General features: G+C 38.6%; 1 protein-coding gene across 1 annotated transcript; it reads right to left on the minus strand.

Annotated features, from left to right (window-relative positions):
* Positions 1-1235: 1235 nt before the first annotated feature.
* On the minus strand, positions 1236-25407 carry PALMD (palmdelphin). The gene is made up of 8 exons (XM_063165632.1): positions 25097-25407; positions 19867-19947; positions 14747-14877; positions 9504-9618; positions 8586-8619; positions 8382-8492; positions 6589-7686; positions 1236-2850 (listed from the first exon to the last, which is right to left on the minus strand). Exons 1-8 carry the CDS (start codon positions 25139-25141, stop codon positions 2807-2809), a joined length of 1659 nt encoding a protein of 552 aa, XP_063021702.1. The 5' UTR covers positions 25142-25407; the 3' UTR covers positions 1236-2806.
* Between the last annotated feature and the right edge of the window lie 1437 nt (positions 25408-26844).

Genomic DNA, 26844 nt, shown 5'->3' on the forward strand with positions numbered 1-26844 from the left:
AACAGCGCTTCTGCTTTGCTTCCTTGCTGTAAACTGTCCGTGAGAGGTTGATGGGGAAAGGTTTTCTAAAATAGGAAGTATTCCTAGATGAACTAATTGGAAAAATTTTCAAAAACCCAGTGTTTAAATTCAAACTATCTCATACAGATAGACATTCTGGAATGGGTGTTGGGTGGCTATCTATTATTAAGCTTTTGTTTGAGCAAATATGGATGGTTTTCTTTTGTCATGTGGGTATATTCTTGTCCAGACAACAGAAGATGAACAGCAGTTGCCAAGGAAAAACTGCAGTATTCTGCATTTCTATGCAGAAGTTAATACCTCAGTGGTTTTGGTACAGACTGAAGTAGGGAGAGTCCAAGTGAATGGAAGGGTGATTAACAGGGATGATGTCCTAGTAGGTCTGAGAAATTCTTTGCTCACATAAATCTGATTCTGACTTCTTTAAGGGGTTTGTGTGAAGCAGGAAACTGTTGCACATACCTGAGTCAGTGGAACAGCAGAACTGGCAGAGGACAAATTCCTCAGAACATGCTTGGATCCACCTGGTTTAGTTCCTACCTGGCCTAGTTCAACCACTGTCTAGCTTCTGCTGGTCTTCCTTGTGCTGTGCAAAAGTGACTTCACATAATGTAAACTACAAAGCTGCATCACTCTGAACCAGCTGTTTATGACAATCATCCCACACAAAGGATACTTCACATAAGGACTGCAGCTTCAGCTTTGCTTCTGAGAGACTTTTGTCTCGTGGGGCCTTAGAAATCACTTGGCTTTAATGATGAATTAGAGTTTTGCATGGCATCTCTACTGACATTTGAAAAGATAACTTGCCACCTTGTATTTCTGTTCTTGTTGATACAGGATGCAGGAGAGCTCTGGGGCTGTAGCAATCAGGTGATAAACATTCCTACTTTCCAGAAGCACAAACCTTTCTAGTCTTTCCTTTGAGGTACTTTGACCAGTATTGTGATGATAGTTGCTCCCTTTTCCATATTATTTAAGTTTAATAGTACAGGTTGTTGGGGGAGCAGAGGATGCGTGTCCATAGCTATCTGCTTCTGTTACAAAAATTGTTTGTGACTACTTCCTATCACTCACCTGCTCTCATTTTTTTGGTGTATCCTTAGGAGTTGAGGCTGAAGCCTTCACTTGCACAACCAGCAAATGACAGAAGAAGTGTAAGGAAAAAAACCACTATAAAACAGCAAAAAACAAGAGGATAGACATAGAGGAAGTGTACTATAATAAAATTTATTTATTCTTATTTACTATTCCACTCTCCACGTAACCATTTCTGACAAGTCTTAAAATTTGAGATTATTACCCACATTAGACTGGGAGCCACTGAATGTTTAGAGGCTACAAATCAGTCAATTACTACCATCGTGCCTCAGTATGAGGTAGTAACCTTAGTTTCCAGCTTTGAAAAGAATACCAGCAAAAAATTAGTGGTTTTGGTTTTTTTAACTGGTGCATAATTAAAGTCAGCTATACCAGAATAAGACAAAATGAGCTTTATCTGTTTAGTGTTAGAAATTGAGACTAAGACCTAGTGAATTAAAGCTGTTGTACTGATTTGAGTATAATGGTGTAGTGTGCTATGAGGCACTTCTCCCCAAGAACTATGTACTGGAAAATCTGACTTAGATGTGATTTCTCCTTAGGTGTGATTGAACCTGTTTTTAGGGCCCTTGCATCCTCTACCATGTGAAAAGAATTAACCTGTTTTTTGGTGGGAGCCTTGAAACTTGCTGGAGAACTGTGCCCAGCAGTGGCTGCACCTGTAACAGATCTTTGTATTCAGCTGCAGAACAAGCTACTGGCAACTCAGCATTTCTGGTGGGAGGCTTGCCTGGTTTTAGCTCCCCAGCCCACTGAAACCTAAACAGTGTGGCCGTTGGAGTCTTTTTCTGCTGATGGGAGTTTGTTTGTTTGTTTGGGTTGTTTTTTGTTTGGTTGGGGTTTTTTTTGATGGACAGCACTGCCTGTCTGGCAAGCAGTTTCTTGGAAAAGCAAGGAGCTTTCTCAGCAGGCTGGGAGGTGAAACCATGCTCAGGAGGTCAGGCTGTTCATATTATGCACAGGATTGGTCTGTGAGGTCATGGGTGGGCAGCATGTTTGTGGGATGGTGAAGAGAGCAGCCTGTGGGGATGGCTACAACTGTTGTATGTAACATTGACGGGTGAATGGACTGTGGACATCTAGAAGGATATTAAATATTTCAGTATGCTGGCTTAATTATTTTTTGTTTGTTCTGCTATCACTTAAAAAGGAATGCTTTATATTTCATCCAAGGTAGTATAATAGGAAAGCATGTTTTAATTTACATGTCTTCCTGCTCCTCTCTCACATTTTGCTTTTTATTAACCAATGCTTTTACAAAAAGAATGCTGGAACAGCATTTTCAGTCAAAATCAGATAGATTGGCACACTTTAATGTGAAACAATGTCCCATGAAGTTCCATGGAGATAGGTGTTTATCTGCCCTGTGTATACAGCAACAGCATATTTCTGATTGTCAGAACAGGTATGCACATGTCTTCATACTTGTATATACACTGCATTTATGGCCTTAGGTAACTTCCCACTACTTTTAACAAAATCCAGGATGTGATATGTGTGTGCATGTGGCAGTTGGTCAAATCTGAAAGTCTGTTAAAGTCCATTGCATTATGCGGAGGGCAAAGTAGCCCATGAAACAGAGTAGCAAAACAAGCATTATGATCCAGAAAAAGTATGTGGAAGAAAGTCTTCTTAGCTTTATCTGCTTTGAGTGGTAATTTCTACTTCCATTTCATTACAGCTGTTAAAGGACTTTTTTCCCCAGCTTTGCCATTCTCATCCTCAGAGCTGCAAAAATAAACAAAGCCATTGCATTTTAAGTCTTTCTTTCTGATTCTGAAGCAAAATCTCCTTGTTTAGAAAAATGAAGAACACACATACCTCCAGTGGTTAATCCAGCAGAATAAGCATTGTTTTAGTGTTATAGAAAGAAATCAGTAGAAGGTGTTAGTTCTGGTAATTTTGCAATAAAGTGAGTATATTTAGAAATCACTCTATAATTGCTATTTAAAAATTAGCACAGTTACCTTCTGTTTTGTCTCTGTTACCTTCACTAACACAGAGTTAGTTTTGCCCTTGACTGGATGCTGACAGATTAAAAGGACACATGAATAATTAAACAAACTCTTTGTTTAAACTAAACTCCTCAGTGGGAGCTGTAACTGTTTGGAAACCTTTTCCTTTTCGATGATGCTTAGAGAAAACTTTCCTTTCTTCCCGGTGTTGTGAGTCAGAGTGGGAGTTAGTCATGTTCCTGATTTCATCTGATGCAGTAACAGCACCTGTATAAACATCAGTATGGCTATTGTCTGTTACTGGGTATAATGGGGGTAAGTTTGAAAGGGACAGCAAAAGGCCAATGATTTAATGTTAAGGTTATTTTTGGAACAGCAATATAATGCTGTTGTTTGATATGTAAAAACCTCCCCCCAGCACATTGTTGAATAATCTCCATTACTCTGACCTGCTAGTTTGAAGAGTTACCAAAAATAGTGTCTCATTCCTGCGCCCTGCTGAGACACGAGGGGTCAAAGCAGCTGTTTACTTGATTTACACGTGTCAGCAAGTGTCCAGCTCATGTTATGTTTTGAATGCTGAAGTTGATGCAAATCATAGAAGCATCTGAGTGTAACTTTATATCATAGAGCCACTGATGTTAACCTTAGATCTTACAAAAGACACTGTGTACTTTTTACAGGCTGAGGAATTCTGAAGGATTCAGGCTCTGGTCATGGTTTGAGAACAGTCAGTTTGATGCCTCACTTCTAGCTCATAGTCTGTTTTTGTCTTGTTCCATACATTGCAGGAACAGATGGTGTGCATGAATCTTGATTAAAAAGGATTTTCATATTTCACTTTCTTCCACACAAATGGAGCTGTCTCCATTGTGTTTTTTGAAGGTTGCAAAGCTTCCAGTGGTAGGGAAAAAAAAAAGCTCATCTAGACTAGCTAGCTGCCAAAAGCCTTGGACCTTCGTGTCCCATGAGAGCCTGTTCCACACTGTCAGTATGTTTTGCTGCTTATTCAGCTTTAGTTTTGCATTTCCTTATTCATTTCACTATGTCTAGCCTTTGTTCCCTCCCAAGGACTTTTCATTTCCCTAATGAGTATTTGCATCTTCAAAACATTTGCACTTGAATTAATTTCCCTGAAATTTGAAGAAGAAAATAAGCCCTAATAATGCAAATACGGGTGTACCAATTATAGAGTTGTCATCCTTTTCTCTGTATCTCTGCCCTCTGGTTTTCTGAGGGCACATACTTGATATTGGTCAAGAAGGGAGCTTGTGGGAGAAGGAAAATTGCTGCTATGTGGAAAGGTATGTCCTACATCTTTGTAAGATTGTGGGCATGAAAGGCTCCTAATTTAATCTGATCTGTCTCTATATAGATTGGCACATGGAACAATGCCTCTGCCTCCTTGTCCTTGGCCATTGCTAACTGATTCAGGAACTTGTTCTGAAGGTTCATCTCTTTCCTAAAGAAAAATTGTTACATAACAGGCCATCATGCTGGTCTGTGCTATGCTTCTTTGTTTTCCATTGTCTTTGAGTCCCCAGTGCTTGTTTAATGTTTAAATGCTGCAAGTGCTTCTCAAAACTTTAGTTTCCAAGAGGATTTGGTTTTTGTTTTACTATTTGTTGTTTTAGTTTAATTAATGATGAGCTACCAAAAATAATTGACTCCACTCTTTTCTCTAGTGGTGTTTAGGGTGAACCTGCTACGGTGGGCATCAATGACTGCTTTGAAAACAATATATTTCTCTAAGAAACAGCTCTGTATAATTACATTGTTCTAGATTGAGAGGCTTTCCTGGTTTTGTTTCTCTTTTAGAAGTCTCAGTAGGATTACAGGGCTGCTTGGGAAAGATTGAGTCACTTCCTGGCTTTTTCCAGTGATCAAAAATGTCCCAGGGAGTGGCAATAAATAAGTGGAGGGCTAAAGAAGAGTATGGCTTAGCTCCAAATTCTACTAGGCATGAAGATACTCACTTGGAGGCAGTGCTGACTGGGGGAATTTTTGAGGCAATTGCCAAACTGCTTTTAATTTAGCTGGGATCCATTTTTCCCAATTGGCCACTTTCTTATTGGTGGGATAGTTATAAGTGACCCTTCTCTGTTATCCTATACTTATGTGATGTGGGAATTAAGGGACCTTACACAAAACATAATGGGCTGGAGCAGATTCTGGAGTGCTTTATTTTACCTGTACTAACTACTTCTGCCTCCAGTTGCTGATATAAAAACTCCTGGCAGCAGCTCTTGGTGCTGGAGAACACAGGGAAGTACAGAGATGGCAGGATGGGGGTTTGAGGAAAGCAGAGGTAATGGAAAAGTGTAGTGGCCTTATTGATCAGGAAGGATGGGCAGCATTGCTGGAATGTTTCTGGCTTTTGTATACATGACTCCATGATGTTGATACTCTTAAAAGCTGAGAGCCTTGCTTGCTGAACAGTTCTTCCCAATCACTGCCTACTGATGCAAAAATACTTGAAAGGTCTTACATGATCCAAAGATCATCCTCTTTCCTGGCGTTACATGTAGTGTAAAAAATTCCTGGGCTGTCAATTCAGCTTTAGCCAGAGTCAAATTTACATTTTTGCTGCACATTCTCTGGAGGAGAGAATGTGGCATCAGGACCCCTGATCTTCCTGCAATTCAACCAGAGTGTTCTTTGCTTCAAGTGGAATGTGACTAGTCTGCAATCTGCTGCTCTGTAAGTATACCTAAATGGAGTCTAATTGTATGTGTTAAAGTGCAACATAATCATAAAGAAGAGTTTTCTATGTTTCTGGAAGATTCTGCTATTGCTTGCAGACTTTTATAATAAAACTTTATAGTAAGAAATATATATATTTATGTATTTATAGAATATAAAAGCCATTAAAAATAACTCTGTGGACTACTGAACTAACAGTGATGAAAACTGTTTCATTATCTTTCAGAAGCTATAAAAATGTCTAACTTGGGTTAATGGAAAAATGTTAGAACTTGCATAAACACTATCAAGACAATGTTGGCAATGTTGATTCCTTAAAAATACAAAGTAAAGCTGATTATTAAGCAGTCTTTCTTATTTAAGGAGTAAGTTAGATGGTCTAGGAAGTAGTTGGAATGCAAACAGGCAGAGAAAACATGCCAGTGAGGGAAGAGGAATTGTTAAGTAGCAATGCTACTAGTTACCTGCAAGAAATGAAAACTAATTCTGCTAATTTTGGTAGTATTAATGGAACTTGAAAGAGAACCACTTTAAATCTTTCAAGGTTATAGGAATGGCATTTCTGTAATAGTTTATTTTCCAAATTTTGATATGGTAACTAGTGCATTGCTGAAGACAAAATAATTCAACAGATCCAAAATGTAGATTGGTATTTGTTAACAAAGAAGAGCAAAAAAAATATTATTAATAGCATATTAGTCTGAAACAATCCAAAAATATACAAAGTGATAGAGTTGCCAGCAGATAAGAGCAATATCAATTTGCTACATGAGTGAGCAGCAGTGACATGATTTTCCTTTTCTGTTACCTGTTAGTGAGGGATCTTCTGTACCATCTCCAGACATTTGGCTGTGAAGATGAGTGTGGTGTGTTTGTGAGCTTAAGTGTTCCTCTTGTTCTTGCAGGGAGATGGAATTTTTGTGGGGTACCTTGTTCAGGCTTGCACCCAGACTGCTCATAGGGTTTGTCTGTTGGGCTTCTGTGGTTTTCCTGTTTGGTGGCTGATAAACTTGACTGTAATGGCCTATGGGGTGATAGGCTGGTTTCTCAGATTTGCTGTCGTCTTCATCATCGTCATCAATGATAACGAGTTCTGCACGGATGACCCCATCGTACGGGGACAGCTTCTGGTTTGCTTCTGCGTCGTCATCGTCAACGCGCTGGTAACCCATGAACACCATCGTCACCGGCTCCGACTCATCCACGTAACAAGGGACAGCCTGCACAATGTTGTACCGAACATCTTCCTCATCCTGAGGTGCAGGGCATGCTGCGTTAGCATGACAGGGATTTAAAAACCTTGTCTCACTATGTTTTTCCCTTGTATCCTGGTAAGGTTTCGATTCCTCATGTGCAGCATTTCTTTCTTCATTATGAATCATCCTGTTGTCAGGATTAGTGTGCACTTTCTTCTCTGTATGAGAAATTACTGGAGAGGGAGACTTTGGTTGTATTACCTTTGGAAGATCAAGGCCATTCTCTTTATTTTGCTGCATAAAGGGCTCTGTTTTGGAGGAGAACGCTGTCTGATGATTGCTAAATCCATTTGTCTCTCTTTGGTCAGTGCCTTCTAATTTTGGTCCTGGGATTAATTTGTCTTTCTGAGGAGTTACTGGCCTGCAGAATTTGTTTGCAAAGACAGGTTCATGGTACTCTGTGGGAGACTGAGAATTTTTTTCAGTTGCCTGCCGTAGCAGGTCTTCCACTTCAACAGGAGCAAGTTCATCCATCCCATTTTGTGTTGTGGTCCCATTTGATGACACTGCATAGACTGACTTCCTGCCATCATCATAGACTTTAATTCCTGTCTCTTTAAACTCTTTTGAGGGAAGAGGTATTGTTGATAACACTGTGTTTTCTCCAGTCTTCATGTCTTTTTCAACCTTTATTTCCATGGCAAACAATGCTGTTGAAAGAAACAAGTGCTTAAACTGGTAATGCAGTAGCTGCAAGAAATGTAGGACTTCTGACAGTGATAGAGAACAACTGTCAGAATGAATTACTAAATATGTGAAGTTATCACATACACAACCCATATATTAGATTCTCATTTTGGATATCCCCTTTTATCCTGTGGAAAAAAAGTATTTTCATTCTGTGAGGAAGAATCAGCTGTTGAGAAAGTTTTAATTACATGATCGACTGAGAAATCCAGATTTAACCTTGGCCCCTGGTGTTATGCTGGGCAATAGCAGCTGAAGAGCTCCACGTGCTGCAATGCCAGAGAGTCTTGGGCACTCTGAAGGGTTAGAAGGCTTTGTAGTAGTTGGGAAATAGCCTGACTACTGCTGGCTACCCAACAGCTGTAAGTGCAGACAGAAAATGAGAAATGAATGATATGAAGGGAGTCTGTACTTACTTAGGCAGAAGAATCAAGTGCTGGAAAGACGTGTCAGTGGTGAAAAGAGTTATTCTCAGTGGCACTTACTTTACACCACTGTCTCACCTTTCAGTTTTGATGACGTAACTGGCAACACAGTTTAAATAAGAACAAATGTCTCATATCTGTAATGTCTATTCTTTGCTTAAAGTGTGTTAGATTCAATATATAGGAAGCTCTTGTACGTATTGACACCTTCTGGAGTTACTGATTAGCAGTACCTTTTCTCTTTTCTTCATCATCCATGTCAGCATGTGCTGTGCTTCTCAGTGCAGACGGTCTGAAATACTTGGGAAGGTCAGGAATGCTGGCATATATGTAGTCTGCTGCCTCTGAGTAAAGATCCACAGATCCACAAAGCATTAATATGTTTTAACTTACTTCTACAAGAACCTTTTAAAATATATTCTTTTGGCTAAACGTACCTTTTTCAAATCCAGCTTTTTCAGTCTTCACAGACTAGGTGGGAAAGAGAACCATTAACAATGAATGTGATAGTTACTTTAAAGATGTTGACTAGACAGTGCTTTGGTTTCCCTGATAGTTTTAACCTTTTGTGTGCATAGCTTCATACAGAGAAGGGGCTGAAAGTGAAATATGCTCAGTTGGAGCATAGAAAGTGAGAGTGAAATTTCTGTGGTCTTTTGCCACTATGATTTCCAAGTCACACAGGGAAGGACAAAAATATTATGAAGTGTTAAACAGTGACCTAGCCTCCCACTGTGGCCCAACCTCGTTGGCGTCAAAGGTTTTTTTACAGGTCCTACTTTGTCTTTCCAGTTTTACTGATCTCCCTGTGTAGCTTCAGAGAATGTGTGAGTGTATGTAAGAACAGCTGGAGAACTGAAGTTTAGTTTCATCACTGTATTTTTGAGATGGTTTAAGATGATTTAAAAATATTAAAATTACCTTTTGACAAAGACTAATGGCTGATAACATTAAGATACATAATGATCTCTGTCAGGGACTTGGTGGAGAGCATGATACAGTTTAGCTGGGCACATCAGCTGAAGGAGCATGAACAGACCAGCCTCAGTACCTGGTCTGTACGTTTTCTGTCTTTGGCTGAGATGCAAAGCTGCTGGTGTCAGTGGCAGTGCTGTTTTTAGAGATGTGCTGTAGATGAGTAAAGATAGGAATTGCTCCCCCACCCCCATAAATAAGCAGATGGAGACAGGAGCCCTTAAACAATGTAACATCTTGACCCCTCTCATTGTTTGAACTGTTGTCACTTCAGGCAAAAGCTCATGACCACTCATGGGATCCAGCTAGTTCCCCTTTCCCTGGATATGATGATGATGGTTGAGTAATAATTGCTATTTCTGGAATAATATAGCACTAACCTTTATTATGTCTTCTGTTGTTTTCTCAATAGACTTCAGTTTCTTTAAAATTGCTTCTTCCCTAGCTGAGACTTCCATTTCTTGTCTTTCCAGAGCCTCAATTTCCTTCTCTAGTCTGCAATGATAGTTGAATTTGATTTAATACCAGGCAGAGAGCAACACTGTGGAGTTGATGCATTAGGAATAAGGACATTAGTAGGGACGGTTCTACTTATCTTGACAAACCTTACTCTTATATGAGATCAACTTATGGTTTCACACACATTGGGAAAAAGGTGTGAAATAGTATTTTTATTTAAAAAGAAAAAAACCCAAACCCAACAACAAACAAACGCTTCCACATTTAAACGTGAAATATTTTGCCAGTTAGGACTTGGCTGATGAGTTAAGTATTTTATTTTAAAAACTTTTATTGTTATGTGAAAGCAATATTGAGCCTCAGAAGTAAAAATTTCTTTCGGGCTATTGACACTTGCTGTATGTTTCTGTGTTACAGCTCCTTTCCCTGCCTTTCTACTGTGGTAAGTCTCTGTATGGTTTCTTGCATATTAGAGCTGATCAGCATACTAGATCATGATCAAAGTATCTTTTTTCCTGATCAGAGTTTTTATTTTCTTACTGTAAGACAAACACTTCTAGACAGAAAAGTCCAAGATAAAAAATTGAATCTGTCAGAGAGGGAGAAAGCACACTGCTAAAGTAAAGCATCTTGGTCAGTTTTTTCTCTGAGTAAGGCAGTGACTTAAGCAGGTGTCCTGTTTCCTATTTATTCTTTCTAATCAAGACTACTCTTTTCTTCTTAAGTGCATATTTGTTGAGTTTTAAATGGAATTTGCCTTACTAGTTGAGTAGTTGGGAAGTCAATTCTCCATGAAGATCTAGGATCCAACTCCAGATTTAACTCTGAAGTGGGACTTGAACTGAATGTCTTATGCTGTAGGTTAATGATGTATAACTTTAGTCTCATAGTTCTTTTTAAAAGAACGTCTTTTGACTTAAAAAAAAGAAATTCCCAAAGCTTCCATATTTGAGTGAAATATGCCTTCTATTTTTTTTTTTTTTAATCCATGCTGGAAATCAATGACTACAGACCAAAGGCAGCTGCAACTGATACCACCTTTTGCTGAGAGCAGTCAGAATAGTTACAACTGAGACCAAGTTACAGACAGATAGAAATGTTGGTCTATAACCCAAAGGGAAAGAAGTGTTGAATTTTTGTATTTTGACTTCTTTACTGTGTGCTAAGATTCACAATATTACACAGAGTCACTCTGAATGATTAAAGTCTGCCATCCCTTTAAAGTAATCAGCCTAGAAAAGCTGGATGTAGGTTGACAGATTAGCATTATTGATTTCCTTCTGTGTGGCTGAGGAATCTGAATTACCGTTATGGCTCTTGCCCTATTTAAACTCAGATATGTAGAGCTACACTAACAGGGTGCTACATGGACTTCTATCTGTTGGTGATATCATCTCTTTTTTGCTATACAAAGGTATCACAGACCTCAGAACAGATACAGGAAAAAAACCCTTCAGGATGAAAGTAAAAGTTAAAAAAATATTTAAAAGCTGCTCACACTTTGGACCTGAGTTCTGCAAGATGGCCTTAGAACCCTGATCAAAGGTACTGATTACAGTGCTAAAATTTAAAAAATTTTACAAAGGGGATGAATATTTTTGGACAGCTATAGAAGAAAGTAATGACCATGTGCCATATTTTTGCACTTCTTATGGAACAGTCTTTTTTAATATATTGATGTTTTGTTTTTATTGACATGTTTAATTTTAGATGAGAGTTGATCACAATAGTCTCAATCTGAAAATCATTAAAAACTCACAGAAGCATAATGAGCTGAAAAATCATTCACTTATACTGTGGGTTTATTTTAGTCTTGGCTCTAAACACTTCTAGACACACAGGTGTAAGAAGAGGAGGAAAAATCTTGGAGATACTTGAAAAAAGGGAGGTGGGGGAAAAGAGAAAACACAACCCCAAATAAGTCAAAGATTATAAATGCCATGTATTTATCTGGGTGATCAAGAAACAAATTGCTGTTTATATATGCTCTTTCACCCATACCAACACTCACTTTATATGATAATTAAGGGACCTGATTCAATTTTCAGTGGGTTTAGAGAGAAATTCTCATACCATGTAATGGGAATTGCATCTGGACTCTAAATATCTCTTTTGCACTTATACTTGCAAAAACAGATTTTATGGTTCAATTTCAGTGTGTGCTGTGAGTGTGCACTCTGGAATTAGTGGAAAGAAAACTTCTAAGAGATGTGATTTGTGTAGTTCAAAGAAATTGAAGCCCTTATAACATCATGCGGTTGCAAAGTTAGGCCAAGATCTTACTGGTGTGTTTACAATGTTTACAAGCCAAGTCAATCACATTTTTATGAAGTTATATCCCAATTTGTCTTGAAAGGGTTTAGCAACTATTCTAGCAATTATATGAAACTACCTTTTGTACAGTGCTGCATTTTTTAGGAGAGAAATGGAAGTGTGACACAGCTACTGTATTAAATCTATCGTTTGAACATTTGTCCTCTTTTCAAGTAGCACTGATTATTTGAGAGGGAGAAATAAGTAGCATAGAGGTGTGGATGAGAGAAGAAACCTTAGAAATCAAGACACTAACTGAAAGGTTTCTCTACCAAAGTAGCAGCTGAATTCAGATCTATGGAGATTGCCTGGATGCTGCTGGCCATCAGCTGATCTGCTGCAGTTGGCATCCATGCCACCCCGGGAAAGAAATAAATGGCTTGAGAATGAAAAGCAGATAGGAAGATACCACCCTGAAGAATTCTAGACTGAGGGGAAAAGGCAGTTTAGCAAGCTCTCACAGGTTTTGAGGTGAGTCAAATGCTTTAGCAGCTCTCTAGTATAGCCTTGTCATCTGCTTTCATGCAACACATTACAAGCAATTGAATAGACCTCAGTTGTTTTTCATTTTTAAATATGTTGTTTAGCAACTAATTCTATCAAGAATGAGTGTTATTAGCTGAAGATTAAGTGAGAAAACAGGACTCTTAATTCTTCATTCAGCTCGTACCCTGACCAGGGATGTGCTCTCTTGGTTCACTTGAAGCTTCCAACATGTAGAGGGGAAATGGGAAAGATAGTGTAAATGCAATTTTTTTGTCTGTAACCAAAGCATTCAGCCATTTGTCTCCAAGGCGGCTCAGGCTGCTTTGCTATTCACTGTTTTGTCATTGACACAAAGAATGGAACTTCTCCCTTTTATAAAAAACAATGAACTGATTAGCAGACATACACCAGCTCAATTTGACACTCAGGTAAGGAATGTTTCAAAACAGAGATCCCATTTAGGAAGGTGATGGCAAGGCCCGTGCCACTACTGTAAATAATCTGTCAACAATTGCAATTGTCCTCTCAGCAGAAAGAAAAAAAAAGACTTGTCTAAGGGTAATCAAAGAGTCTTTAAAGTGATTCATAATTTTTTTAACTGAAGACCAGACACACACAGAATAATCAGAGTGAACTGGATGTCTCCAAATCAAGTGAGTTTTAATAGTCAGATGCTCAGAAGAAAGATTTCTACTGAGCCTCTCAGTTTGTTATTTCTACTGTATGATGAGTCTACATGATCAGTTTAGCAATGTTTGATTTACAGGGCAGGTCAAAGGTCAGACAGGCTTTTGTTAGCTTTGGTGATAACTGTGGTGTAGCAAAAGCACTGTGCAAGAACTGTATAATGAATATTTTATGTTTATTAGTGGACTTTATTCCTAGGTTTCTGTATCACTGCTGGGTAGTTTGAAACTGGCCTGGGTGTGTATAAACAAGATCTAATGTTATTTAGAAGGCAGTGTGGATGTTTTTTCTTGATGCCCTTGCTAAACAGCTATTAGGGAGGGCAGGAAATTTAATTTATAGCAAAAGACCTGTGAATAAGCCTTCCTAAATTCTTAGCTCAGGCTTTGCCCATGGCCAACAGGACTTTGAATCTAATCTTTCCTCTCACTGCTTAGAGAAGGGCTGAACTTCCAGTGGCCTGATGGGGAAATGCTTGCTCAGCACCATTTCCTTGTTGCTCCTTAGCCCATTCTAGCCCTAGATGCTGTTCTTTTCTGTCACTCACAGTGTCTTATAGGCCCCTCTTGCATGCCTTTAAAATGACAGCCTCTGGGATGCTTTCAGGGCTTGCTGGCTGCCTCCTAGCACTGCACCAATGAACCCTATAGAGGTGTGTACCAAGATGTTCTGTAGAGAAAAGTGCTTTTGAGCAAGAAGTCAGCATAATTATAGCACAAACTAGCATGAGGCTGCTACCTGTCAGCCAAGAGAATTATTGTCTGTGTCAGAGATGGGGTGAGGAGAGAAGAGGATTGGTGTTCACCAGAGAAAGTTAATCTTGGTGACAGCTTTGCTGGAAGGGTGTGTGTAGGAGTGCAGTGGAAGCAAAATAGAGAGGAAAATGCTATTGAATTGAAATAGAGGAAGAAGCCTAGAAAAAGGATGAAAAAACCTTCCAGAATCTGAAGGAAGAGGAACATTTCATCTTTTCTGTCGGTGCTAAGGGGTAGTACCAGTCAGTATGCCTGGACCCAGGGAAGGAGCTGACAGTGTACACAGCTCTTTGGTATTTCAGAAGGGCTAACTGGAGCTAATAAGAACCTGGAACCATGTCCATGGTAAATAAGAGTTTTTCATGGGATTCTGTGCAGTTAAAGGCTGGTCCTGTGTGATAGGAAAGCACTAGGTGATGAGATTTGTAGAAACATCTCTACTGAAAGGTAGAAAAAGACCTTTGCTAGAGCAGGTTTCTGGGACTAAATTCAGTACAAAACACATAGAAAACTGAGGATAAGTGTTGCTTATGGAACTAGGGAGCCTGTACTGTTCTAAGTGCTGTTATGGTGAAAGTTAGGTATTAGAGGCTGTGCCAGGACCTAGTGAAACTGGAGAACTTTGAAAATTTATTGTTATTTTGAAGTTCTGATTCAACATTTGCTATCTTAGAGCAATCCCCATATATTGGTGCTTACACCTGCCAAATACAGCATGGAAAGGGTATCTGGAATTAGAGAAACAAATACTCTGCAATATAGTTATTGTGCAGTTTGTTACAATTTATACTATGGAAAATTGCATTCTGTATTCTCTAACTGACTAGAAAACTTGTTGATACTTTCATCTTATACAAAATAAGGTAGGATGTGTAGGATGGGACCATTTTAACCCAGGCACAAGGGCAGGGGTACTTCCCTACCTGAAAATGTCTTGTTCCAGCTCATGAGTCCGTTGTTGGTCCTCCTGATTCTGCTTTTGCATTTCCTCTTCTTCCTTTGGGGTCATAGAACTAAAGCCATCCAAGAGCCATTTTTCTCGCAAGGCCTTTTTCTGATGGGGAAAAATAGACAAGTAAGTGAATGCTAGAGTTAAGCTATTTAACCATTTGCTGTATTTGTTTTGATGCCACAGATGTGATCTGCAGCACTGTGATCTATCCAGCATAAGACAACCTGACCACAGTGGGTGCCACTGGAAGAGAAAAACTAAATTTCTGTGTTTTGAGATTGACTTAAAAGCAAAGTCTTTAGCTACAATGTCCCATTTTATTAGTTCATCCAACAAAAATGTAGAGTATGTCAGCTGCTATCCATAACAGATTAATATGGGGAGGTGGATCCAGTTGTACAACCATACATACAACAGACTCATGTGAAAGGCTCCAGTCAGAAGCACAACAGTTTTATTTCAATAGCCAGAATTTCTGGGGTCCTTGCATTGCATGGCTTCTGAAAGGAGGTATAAAATATGAGAAGTTTCTGTAAATAAGATTGTATAGGAGTAAGAGATCTCTAGGGAGTTAGTGATGCAACGATACCCCTGGAAAATAAAAGGATCTTTGTCCTTATGATAGTGAACTCACATTTCAGCAGGTGAAGATATGTGGGGTAAGAGAGGCAGTGCAAAGGTGGAGCATGGGCAGCTGCTGTGTTTAGTGTTTCAGCAGACCTGTGTATTTAGAGCTGCTGTTGCAGGGGCAATCTAGAGCTTAGGTATTTAGGTCCTGACCTGGTTAGTGCCTGTGGAGTTCTTTCTGTGCAGTGGTGGCTCACAAATGGGTGTATTGTGTGTGCACAGGTTAAGCGTATCACTCTCAGCTGTGTTTTCAAATTCTGTAAAATACCATTGTATGCATTGATTGCTTCCTACAGCTGCTTTATACTAGGGAAGGTGGTACCTGAAAGTCATCAGAGCTCTCAAAAATACTCCTGATAAAATAAAAAATGTTGTTGGAGATAGGTTCATATTTGCAGACTGAAACTTGCAAGCCATGCCAACTTTCTTGCACTCTTTTTACTCCTTTCAGTCTAACTCAGGGGTATAAATGCAGTTGCTGCCTTGAGGAAGGAGCTGGGACTCTTTAGAAATACTCTTTCAACAGGCAAAAAAGGAGCTCACATATAAAGTCTTTAATTAACCATAGATGTCCCTGTTATAATTTAGATTCCTTGAGCTGATTTCCATATTAAGTTTTTGCCTTTCTCCCCCCATACAGTTTGTTAATTGCAGGATGTGGATGCAGATTACATTGAATTTTGACTACTGCTGCTTGAGGCAGTGTGCCCAGCTCTGCTGCATTAACCTCAGTGCTGCTTGCAGGGGCTGTTGGAATCCCTGCCTGCATCCTGTGTTGAGTCACTTCAACTGTTGCTTCCTGCACTTTTCTATTTATTGTGCACTTTCCATGAGGTTATTACTGAGGCCCAACTGGCAGAGGAATGTATATGTGGGACCTTATTGCAGTCAAGAGTAATTTCCCAGTTGACATATAATGTCATAGAAAATGTGTCTAAAACAGGCTTGCTGAGAAGTCTAGGCACTCTGTGATGCTCTTGAATTTTTTACTTGTGGGATGTAAGAGCAATGTTTACAGTTGCCTTTGCCTGCAGGACAGTAGTCTGTCTCCCTCAACACTGGGTCCTAGGAAATCTTGGTAAACACAGGTTGCTCAAAACTGATGTTCTGAGCCTTGAATCTGTAGAATCACTTTGCAGCACTTCCTTGTAGTTGTTTTTTAGGCTCTAATGAAATAAATGCAGATTTTAATAGGATATTTTTACATTATCTGGTAGATGTAGGTAGCCTGGTGTTGGCACAACTCTTATTGACCACTAAATACTGTATTCTCAAGCTGGAGGACACACAGTTATTAATTCCCTTTCTATCAAGCTGGTTAGATCTTAATGATAAGTAGGGCCTCAAGAAAAGTGAGGTTTTCATCTTGGCTGGAACAGTGTTAGTCTAGCACTTATGTCTCCAAAAATAAATTGATAATTTCTTGTAAGATTTAGAGTGGGGCTGGCACTGTAGAGCTCAGAAACCAATACCATGTATTAAAATCAACAAAATCTTCTGTCTGTATATGGTTAGGCCCAAGAGTGCAAACTCCCTAAATACAAGCATAACACAATAGTGTTATTTTTGCATGTTTCTAGAGCAGTTTGCTGCTACTCCCAACTAAATGCCATATAATCTTTTTCATTTCATTAGCCATTTTTGAAAGAATGACACATTGTGTAGTTTGGAAACAACCTTTGAATAAAAGAGGGTTTCAGGTCTGCTCCATCTAGGCAGCAGCACAAGCCAGTGCAGGAGCAGCTGTTTTGGGCCTGACAGGTTTTTCTCTGGAAGGAGATGTGTGACAAGCACCCACAAGGTAGCACTAATGGAGTTCAGGCACGTCAGAAGCCTGAAAATTAATAAACTAAACTGTGAAAGCTCTTAGAAAGTACATGCAAATCAGTACTGACTGCACTTTTCAAACAATTCTGTCTGGTCCTTTCCCTTGCTGCTTCAGTGAGAAGGACTCCAAGTAGAAAGTTTTAGCTTTCTAAATCCTTCCAAGTAGAAGGAAGGATTATTTGATGGAGCATCTAGAAACGCTGGATAAAATTTCTTCTGTAGCCACACTAGCAGCCCCCAATACCCCTCGCAGTTCTGTGAAGCCCTGTCCACACAGGTGTATTTGCTTGCATGCCCTCCACTTCATTTGAGAGACGAGCACATGTAGGGAATTAATGTTCCTTCTCCACTTGTACCAAATAACTAAGATCTGTCATGATGCCCCATGTGTATTTCTAGTAAAGTTTACTTGGGGGCAGCAAACAAAGTAATTGGGAAGCTAGAGCAGGGATTCCTATTTGCAAAAAGGAAGCTAAAACTTTCTTTTTTAGGCAACAAACAAAAAAAATACCAAATAAGAACTCCAATAAAAACAAACAACCACAAACCAAACCAACAACCTTCTGATAAACCTGTTGCTAAGGGTTATAAATAGGAAGGACAAAACGAGGAACAGGATAGTGCTATCTATCGAACAAGAACATCTCTGCCACTGAGATTTACTAACCTGCAATAGTTTCCTAAGGGACAGGTGTGAATTGTGCTAATACATCATGGAGCACTGGATTTCAACATGCACATAACTGGTATGTGTATAAATGGGTGGAATCAGCCTGAATCCCTTGGAAAATGAACCCTTAATAAAATTTATTGCAGTGTTTAAATGTTTTAGAAGTCTAAATCTGTTTTAAAGCAATTCATGCACTGGATCATTTTGTTGTTTGACTCTGTTGAAATACCTGAATTAATCTGAAGCAAGGATGTTCATTAAGGGACAAAACTTCTAGGGTATAAAGCAAAAGCTGTTCATGTACTAATGTGTTTGGTATTAGGTGCCTATCTTATTCCTGAGTTGGAAAAAGTAGTCTACATTTTGTGTGCTTCAAAAACTAATGAAATGTATGTATTCATACAGCATACGTGTGTATGTAAGTATATATTTAAATGTATGCTTGATTCTTTTTTTCCAAGTGAATAACTTGCTCAACAGATCCTTGCTTTGCTTTGTATATGCAAGAGGACTGATTTAATTTAAAAGATTTTCTGTATGATTTCCATACAATAGGCAGAGAAATCACAATCTCTGATCTCTTCCAAAGTAAAACCATTTCAGTAGTATTTTCCAGGAGTGTTTTGGCCTCTCTAAAAACACCATAAAATTTCTTCAGAATAAGTACAAGTTTGGTTTTTGCTTTCTTAACTTTTAAAACTCCATTGGACCTATTAATTTTAGCTATGAACACGTACTAAGTCTGTAAGGAAACTGCCCTAGGGCTCTGTCTGCACACAGCAGTAGTGAGGATTAGCTGGTTGTCTACAACAGATCAGTTTATCCCTCTGTAAAGAAGGGCAGAACAGTCATCTGGATTTATAGACATGGAAACTTGGAATAAAACTTTCAGTACTCGATGTAGCCATGTACCATGATGGAGGAGTCACATGTTTGCTATTCAAAGGTTACAGGACTTGGAAGGGATGTTCCCCAAATGGCCAAGCCTGTCCTTGGAGTAACTAGCTTCCAATAAAACCTGGGTATAGCTGTGTGTTGCCTTGCCTGGCCCAGTGCACTGGTTTATCAAGGCTTTTCATTTTTTTGGCTTGACAAAAAAGAAAAGGGTGGATGAAGCTCAGGATCTGGTGGCTGTTTTGAAGAGGAGTCTGTTTTAAATATGCTTCTCCCACATTTGCTGGAGGAGACACGCCACGCTCCTGGTGTTAGATTCAATATATCTCTCTTGAGACTGTTTATCTGCTCACATAATGAAAAGAGTATGTAAAATACCAAGTCTTGCATATTTCTAGAAGCATAGATTTTTTTCTCATCTAAATGAAAAGGACTGCCAAACTGTTATAAACATTTTAAGAATAGTGGTGTTGGGTAGAAATCAGTGCAATTTCAGTTCTCTGCAGAGATGGATCTTGAGTTTTCTTAAACCTTTAAACTTGGTAATCCTGAGTTTACCAGGCCATATTTGAGAACAATATTTGCAGCATTTATACTTTTCTTTGGAATATACAAAGAAACTGCATTATATTACTAAAGAATAATTAAACAAGCTGACAAAAGCCTGCAGCCAAATAAATATGGTGTTTTTATTCTAGGAAAAAATGCAGTTAGACCTCATTATTGTGCTGCACCCTGTACCAAGTAGGGTTGCTGTTGTGGGATTAGGGAGTGAACACACCCAGTCTGAAATGTGAGGCTTAATTTTCATCTGTGAGTTTTTCCTGGTTATGATCTCATTTTATGCCATGTAAGTGATCAAGTAACATTAGCTCCCCGGTGTAATTTTTTTCAAAGAGTGATGCTTATTAAAGTCAAATGGAGTCCTGGCAGGACTCCACAAAGCTGTGAAAATTTGACAGTAAAAGCATGACTTAAACGTATGAAGATTTGCATTCCAAAATCCCCAACCTTTATTCATGCTGTATGACTTGAGGCTATCTTTAGTTACATAAATCTAACACTTTACTTACCTTCAAATGTTGATGTTTCATTTTTTCCTCTTCTACTTTTAGACGTTTCTGTGTAATTTCTTCTTGCAGTTTTCTTTTGTCCTACAAATTAAGAACAATAAAACTTTGTTTAGAGAAATTACTTGTTAATAAAATTATTATGTGAGTGTTCAGTAGGGTGAAATCAATCCATGCAAATAAAATCTTATTATAAATCTTATGTGGTGCTTAGGCAGTGCATAATTCTTTGCAGCAATAACTTGATCCTACACAGGTATGGTTTCCTCTGCTCTTTCTCCAAAGTACACTTAAATGTGTTAATGGCCACAGAGGAGGGATGATGCAAGATAAAAATTAGTTACTCTTGGGAAGGGGGGAAAAACAGGAAGAAAGTACAGTTGAACAAAATTGTACATGCAGAGTGAGACTAAAAATGGGTCCTGACCAAAATTCCTGAGGCAGCCCACGCATCATTTAGGAGAGGAAGGAGTCTGCATGGTCTGCACTGAGCAGCTGTGATACATCATTAGATTAAATGGGCTGTCAGTGAATCCAGCACTGAGTTTATGTATCCTGTGGCTAATAGCTGAAATAAACAGGAATAAACAAGGCTTAGAAATTTGTTTTGTTAGTCAAATAATGGTAAAGATGGGAAAGGAGGAATGTAATATACTTCATATGTGTTGTTTTCTCAATTTAGAAAGAAAATTTTTGGTTGTGCTCAGACTGTTTTTGTGGCTGCTGATATTTAGAAGGATAAACCTCATGTTGTACTGTTCTATCCTAGTGCCACTTTAATCCTTTTTATTAGAGAAAAAAGGAAATGGGTGAAGAATGTCTGAACACTGGCAAAGCTTGAGCCTCTCCTGTTTTTGGATAGCACTGTCATGTGGAGTAACCTTGTGGCTCCTCTGTATGAGGCCAAATGCTGATTTAGTACCTTGTGTCCTCAGCAGCCAGGGGGAAGGAAATCATGCCAAAGGAAAATAATTTTAATAAGGTGTATTAATAGGCTATTGTCTTGGTCATCCTTAATGCTATAAAATTCTGTTGTTGGGCATGGCACCTTGCCATATGCCAATCAAGAAACTTGTTTCTTGATACATTTTGGGGAAGTAAATGGAATCTTCTGTTCTGTGCAGAATATTTGTTGACTGGAGGCTAATCCTACTTTTCTTTCAATTAGAACAGCCTGGCTCTTTTAAAAAGGTGGTAGCTGTTTAATACCGAGTCTGTTTTCAGACAAGTATGGTTTAGGAAGGGGTTAACTTCTTCACAAACAGAGGAAGAGCCTCGCCCTTTCAGCCCACCTGTGGAACCAGCTGTGTGTAAGGACTGGAGAAAGTCAGTAAGGAAGTGCTGGATGTAAGGCTGGGAGTTGTTCTTCACCATTTCCCTGGGATCTGGGATTTGGAAACAGGAAGAGCCATGGTGTGCTTGGCTGAATCACTTCACTGTTACTGGAAATTAGAAATTAGCAGTGGGGCCACATGCTCTGAGGATGCTTTTCTGAAGGCTAGGATAGGAAGTGGAAGAAGCCACCAAGCTTTATGGGGACCAAGGGCAGGATACAGGCTGGCCAGGCACTACTGGTACTGTGCTGGGATTTCACAGGTGAACATCAACACTGATCTCACAGTCTGCAAAGTATAGCATTTATTTATAGAGCCTTTACAATTTTTCCTTGATGGTGTTAGTCTGCCTTTTTAATACTCCAAACAGAACAGGTGTGGTTCTTTCCTCAAAATGCATGCTATTTTTATCTCTGCAGTGGTTTTTGTTTTGCCAATGCTCTTTAATACAACTAACCAAGTTACAGATTTAGGATCACTACAATATGTAACTTTTCTTCAATGACCCTTGTGTGAGCCTTCATCCAAAAGCTGCTATGCTGGATTTTTCTTAGCCAGACCTGATTTTAAAGACTAAGTATCTACTCTCTGATTTTCACACTTTTCCTTACTTAGGAAATATTCCTATACCCTCATGGTATAAATGACCTTTAAATAACACATCATTAGATGAGCAGTGTGACAAGATATTGTGTTTACAGATTATTACAATTCTTAAGGAAAATTCTTTTTGTCTTTACTAAAGTTCTAGATAAGATTCTTAGCTAGAGAATGAACTCTTACTTGGTTTATACTATTAAAAATATTTTAAGTCAATTTGGGTATTCTTTTTGTACCAGTGGGGATGCAATAAGAGTTTGGGCAGTCTGAAATTAGTATTTGTACATAAACTACTGTGCAGAAAGAAACCTGAGTATAAAGGCATAAATTAGTGTATTTTAAACTAAGTGTATAATAAGGAACCTATTCAGTAAAGAAACTTTTGCCTGTTTTTTTTTTCCAGAGCTCCATAATTCTTTTATGTCCAATGTTTTTTCTCTAAGTTTTCTTCTTGTATCCTCTGGTGTTCAAGCATCCTTTAATTTCACTGGTAGGTATTAAATGTCTGTTATACAGTTATCCAGACTGAATCAGCTGAAATAGATTGTCTTTTATATACCTAGTCTATATATCTATATAATTTAGTCGAATTCCAGAAGCTGGGAAGTATGAGGAATCTTTTTGAACCTTATGTGCCAAAATAACCTGTTAGAACACTTTCTGCCATGCATTCTGCTATGCCTTGTCTTTACATCATGTCTTGCTTTATGAAGCTTTGACTGTACATCTAATGGAATAAGTGTTTATTCCTGGATAGCTAAGGGAGTCATGATTCTATTAAACCTCATGCTCTGCCCCTGCAGATGATCATGTTCCTGGCAGAAGTCCTTGAAGTCCAAAAGTTCTCTCTTACTATGCTCTTGTTAATGTGAGCAGGAATTGCTTTTTATGACAGAGTATCTTCAGCCATTCCTTTCTGTTGTGCATCCATGAAAGGTAACACTTGGTGTTAACTTTCACTCCTACTGAAACACGTGGGACTCTTTCCTGACTTTTGTGCGCAGAAATGAATTGTGTTCTAGGCTGGATCTGTCTGAAAGAAAGGCAATGGCATCCACAGAGCAGTGTCTTGTGAAATATCTAGTCTGCCAAGTCCATTAGTTTGTGTCATTGTTCTACAGTGGGGCCAAAGATGGTGGTCTTGGTCCCCTGGCAAATGCCACATACTGTCAATTCCATGGAGCAGCTAATGTTTTAACTAAAGTATTTTAATTTTCTTGTAATTTTCTAGACATTAAAACCCACTAAGCATCAAAGGTATTAAAGTTTTCATATCTTAAGGTATGAGAGTCTTTCTAACAAAATGAAGGCATTTTATTTTTTGCTTTTCTAGTCTAGATACACCAGCAGCAGGTGGTAGCTACATAACAAAGGAAAAGTTTCCTTTTCAGAGCCGTGGGAGCATCAAAACATTTAATAACAGCAACATCATGAACAAAAACAATAATCACGTTTTCCTTTTTGTTTGCTATAGGGAGAAAAGATTTGCAAAAGGCTTTGAGAACTCCTACTGGTTGTGTTGCTGTCAAGGAGACAGGTATTTAACAATAAAAACATTGAGCGCAGGTGCAGTTGTTGACTGCTGGAGTGCCCCTTGCTATCCTGTTAGATCCTGTACAGCAAACATCTGGAATGTAGCACTTGAAATTCCCAGGTACTTTACTTGAGCCAACCCCCCCAGAGCCATGGAGTAGCTTGCTACTGTAACTGCAGGCTGTTGTTTCCCTGGACAACTCTTTCTGCAGGTTGGTAGGGCTGATAGCTTCCCTTTAATCAGGCTACTTCCTTTCTGCAGTTGGAACACTCCATGTGTTTCAACTGCATGCTCTGGATTGATGAAAGCAGCGAGCGCATTGCTCCTTTACATATCAAGTGTAATAAATTAAGTCATAGGCAGAACCCAAAAATTATTTCCTATTTCTTCTAATGGAAGACACTGGAAGCTGCCCCCGTTTCTTTAAAGAAAACTGCTTCAGTATTGATTTGGAAGCAAAGCTGCAGCTGGAGGATGCCAGCCTCAGTATGTTCATATTATTCCTCATCAGCCAAGAGTGCTGCCCCATTCCTGCCCCTGCATCCCAGGGAGCACAAATCATTGTGAGGCCTGGACTTCTCTGCAGTGCCAAAGCTGTTGTTATCTTTTGAGCCCATACACTAGAGACAAAGTCCAGGTTATGACCCTGGTTCAGGCAACATTGCAGTTAAACCAACAAATGTACTCTAAACCCTCTAAAACATTTCAAATTACCTTATTGTGCGCTTCTTTCAGGTCTCAAGTAAGTACAGTAAATGGTCCTCTTGGCTCTTATCAAGTGCCATAATTAAAACTCAACTGAATCAAAACCCAACCTGTTAGATTCCCATAGATTTCCAGTTATGCCTTCTTACATTTATTTGAATTCCAATAAGGTATTTTTTAATTCTGCCCACCATTTATTCTGCTAGTTGTGTTTCACAACTAATCTGTCATGTTAGGAGTGGGACAAATGCCTTTGTTTCCATTATTTATTATTAACTAATAGAGTGAATGATCCTTCCGGAGGTTTCCTTTCATCTCAGCGGGACAAATGTTGTTTCAGTTTAAGTCTTTTGTAACTGAATAAGTTCAGTTGGAGATCAAATCAGAGGAGAATTTGGCTTCAGCCAATTTTTATAACATCAGGTTGTATTACTTTAAAAATAGTTTAGTTGCTCCTTTTGCACACTAGAAATCATCACTCAGATTTCCTTTCAGAAGAGAAACTGAAAATGTTTTGCAATGTCTCTATCATAGACTTCACCGAGTCTGTCCTCTGAAAACTGACAGGAGCAATTTGCTTAATCCAAGCTTGTCCTTTTTTACTTTTCAGACAGCAATACTTAGGAGAGATCATTAATAATTCCAAACTTGTATTTAATTCCACAGTACAAATGAAAAATTTCTAATCTCACATGGTGAAATGTAAAAATTGATTTGTTCTGGAATTCTCTATCTGCCTTCTGACCTTCAGGCAAACATTCTGTAATGTGTGTTTTACACTGTCCAGTAGTGATTTGCACACATACTTTCACTGCTTTGAATTTAATTTTAAGGTGTAATACAACCAGTACAACCCCTAATGAAGTCAGTACAGTCAACTTCGCTGTCTTAAAGCAATATCCTATAAACCAGAATTATTAAGTAACAATTTCAAGCAGACAAAGTCTTCCTTTTCTGTCCTGAGCTGAATCATTATTCAGCAAACACACAGCAGCTCATTGCTAATATTACTTCTAAGCCTTTTTTTTTTAAATAGTGAATTATAACCATGAGCACTTACTGTTATGGCCTGGAATCTTTCTTTCAGCAATTCGGCTTCCTCCATTCTACAAATCAAAAACAGACAAGTAGTGAAGGCAAACAGAATGAGACCATAAGCAAAAAACCTCCTGGTGGGGCTACAAAAAAAAAAAAGCTGAGGTGATTTGATCCAATTCCAGAGCAGAAAGAGGCAGAATTTTTAACTTGTCAGAAGAGTCCTTGAACAGATGAGCAGATCAGTCCAGACAGACACATGTAATGAGGGTGTGGAGAAGAGGCAGACAGGGAGAGTGCTGGCATGAGTTGACTGACAAGTTGGAACAGTGGAGCACAAGCGCTTTTCCTTCAGGAGCTGCCAACTCTTTGTTTTAATGTGCTCGGTTAGCGTGCCACTGCTTCTTTAACTGTTAAATGCCCAAAACAGACTCTTACAGAACCACAGTTGAAGTAAACTTTTATTATGTTCCTATTTATCTTTCCTTTCTTTTTCTATGCTACTGATGATAAACAGATATTTTAAACTTATTAATTTATTTAAACTAAGAAAGTTTATTATTTAAATTATTTATCTTATTTCACCAGTAGGTTTTAACCTGTTTTAATATTAGCATTGTAGATGGCATGGAGTTGAGACAGCTGTTTCAATTTAGTTTTGTAGATGAAATTTTTAGAAAAGCTGTATTCATAGCTGGAAGAGTTTTAGAACTGCTAACCTGAAGTAAGATAAACTTTAAGCAGTCAGGTCTTTCATTAAATGCAAGTGTTAATCTGTGCAATTACTGGTCAGCTATCTGGGACTCGGGGGAAGCTTTGTCTAAGTAAGGATTTCAGGATCATCACTGCAGTGTTACCGAGATGAATCTAAAGTGCTGGTGGCTCTCAGGCTGGATTTTTTTTCAGTCAGTTGACTTGCTGTAGATTTCTGCTGAAAACAGCATTCTGTGCCTTTAGGGTTGGTGCACATTTTGACCTTTCCATTTACCTGAGTGAGAGTCAGCTGTCCAAAATCAATCTAGGAAACTTGCAGAACAAGTGGAACTGCCTTAGTAAAATCCAGTTGTGGAAAGAATTCTAAGCAAATCAAACAGCATAAAGGTGAAATGTGAATCTGGAATCCCTTTGTTACCTTCAGTATCACATAACTTAAGTCTTTGTAAGGACACCAGCAGAAGAGTCAGTCAGCATGTTTGGGTTTTTCCTGCTAATTCACTGACATGACTCAACTCAGCAGGATTTGGTGACAGGTTTTATTTTCCATGTTGTTACAGTGACCTGAAGCTGAATGGCAAATCAAGCTCATTATTAGCAAATTATAAGATGCTACAGAACTGAATACTTGATGGTGAAATTGCAGTCTTTTAATTCAATAGAAACCAATATTTAATTTCAATTTCCTCCTTTCTAGTATGTCATCCCTTCTCTGTATACATGAGCAGATTTCCCCCCTCTGCACTGGGGATTAAGGATTGATTAATGTTTTCTTTATACTCTGATCCACCCTGAGGTTTTGTTCAAACTTGCAAAGACCCCATTTTTAATCTCCAGTGAAGAGTTAAAATCTAATTTTAAAATATTAATATATGCTTTGTTTGTTCAGCATCTGAAATTTAAAAAATTACAATATTAAAGCAAATGCAAAGTTCAAAGGCAAGTACATTGAGGTGTATCAAGAGACAAATTACAAGGGAGTTGAAATAAGTTTGGTTTATGGATAAGAGAATAAATTCACCCGCCTCATGAAAATAAATATATTGTTGCTGCAGAAGC

Source organism: Melospiza melodia, chromosome 11, assembly GCF_035770615.1.
Source record: "Melospiza melodia melodia isolate bMelMel2 chromosome 11, bMelMel2.pri, whole genome shotgun sequence".
Taxonomy (NCBI): domain Eukaryota; kingdom Metazoa; phylum Chordata; class Aves; order Passeriformes; family Passerellidae; genus Melospiza; species Melospiza melodia.

Coding starts and splice junctions, on each gene's coding strand:
- PALMD (XM_063165632.1), bottom strand. CDS start 25,141: ATGGAGGAAGCCGAATTGCTGAAAGAAAGATTCCAGGCCATAACA. Junction 8,620..9,503: donor CAACAGAAGACATAATAAAG/GTTAGTGCTATA, acceptor TTTCCCACCTAG/TCTGTGAAGACTGAAAAAGC. Junction 7,687..8,381: donor TGATGAAGAAAAGAGAAAAG/GTACTGCTAATC, acceptor TTCTTTCAACAG/CATTGTTTGCCATGGAAATA.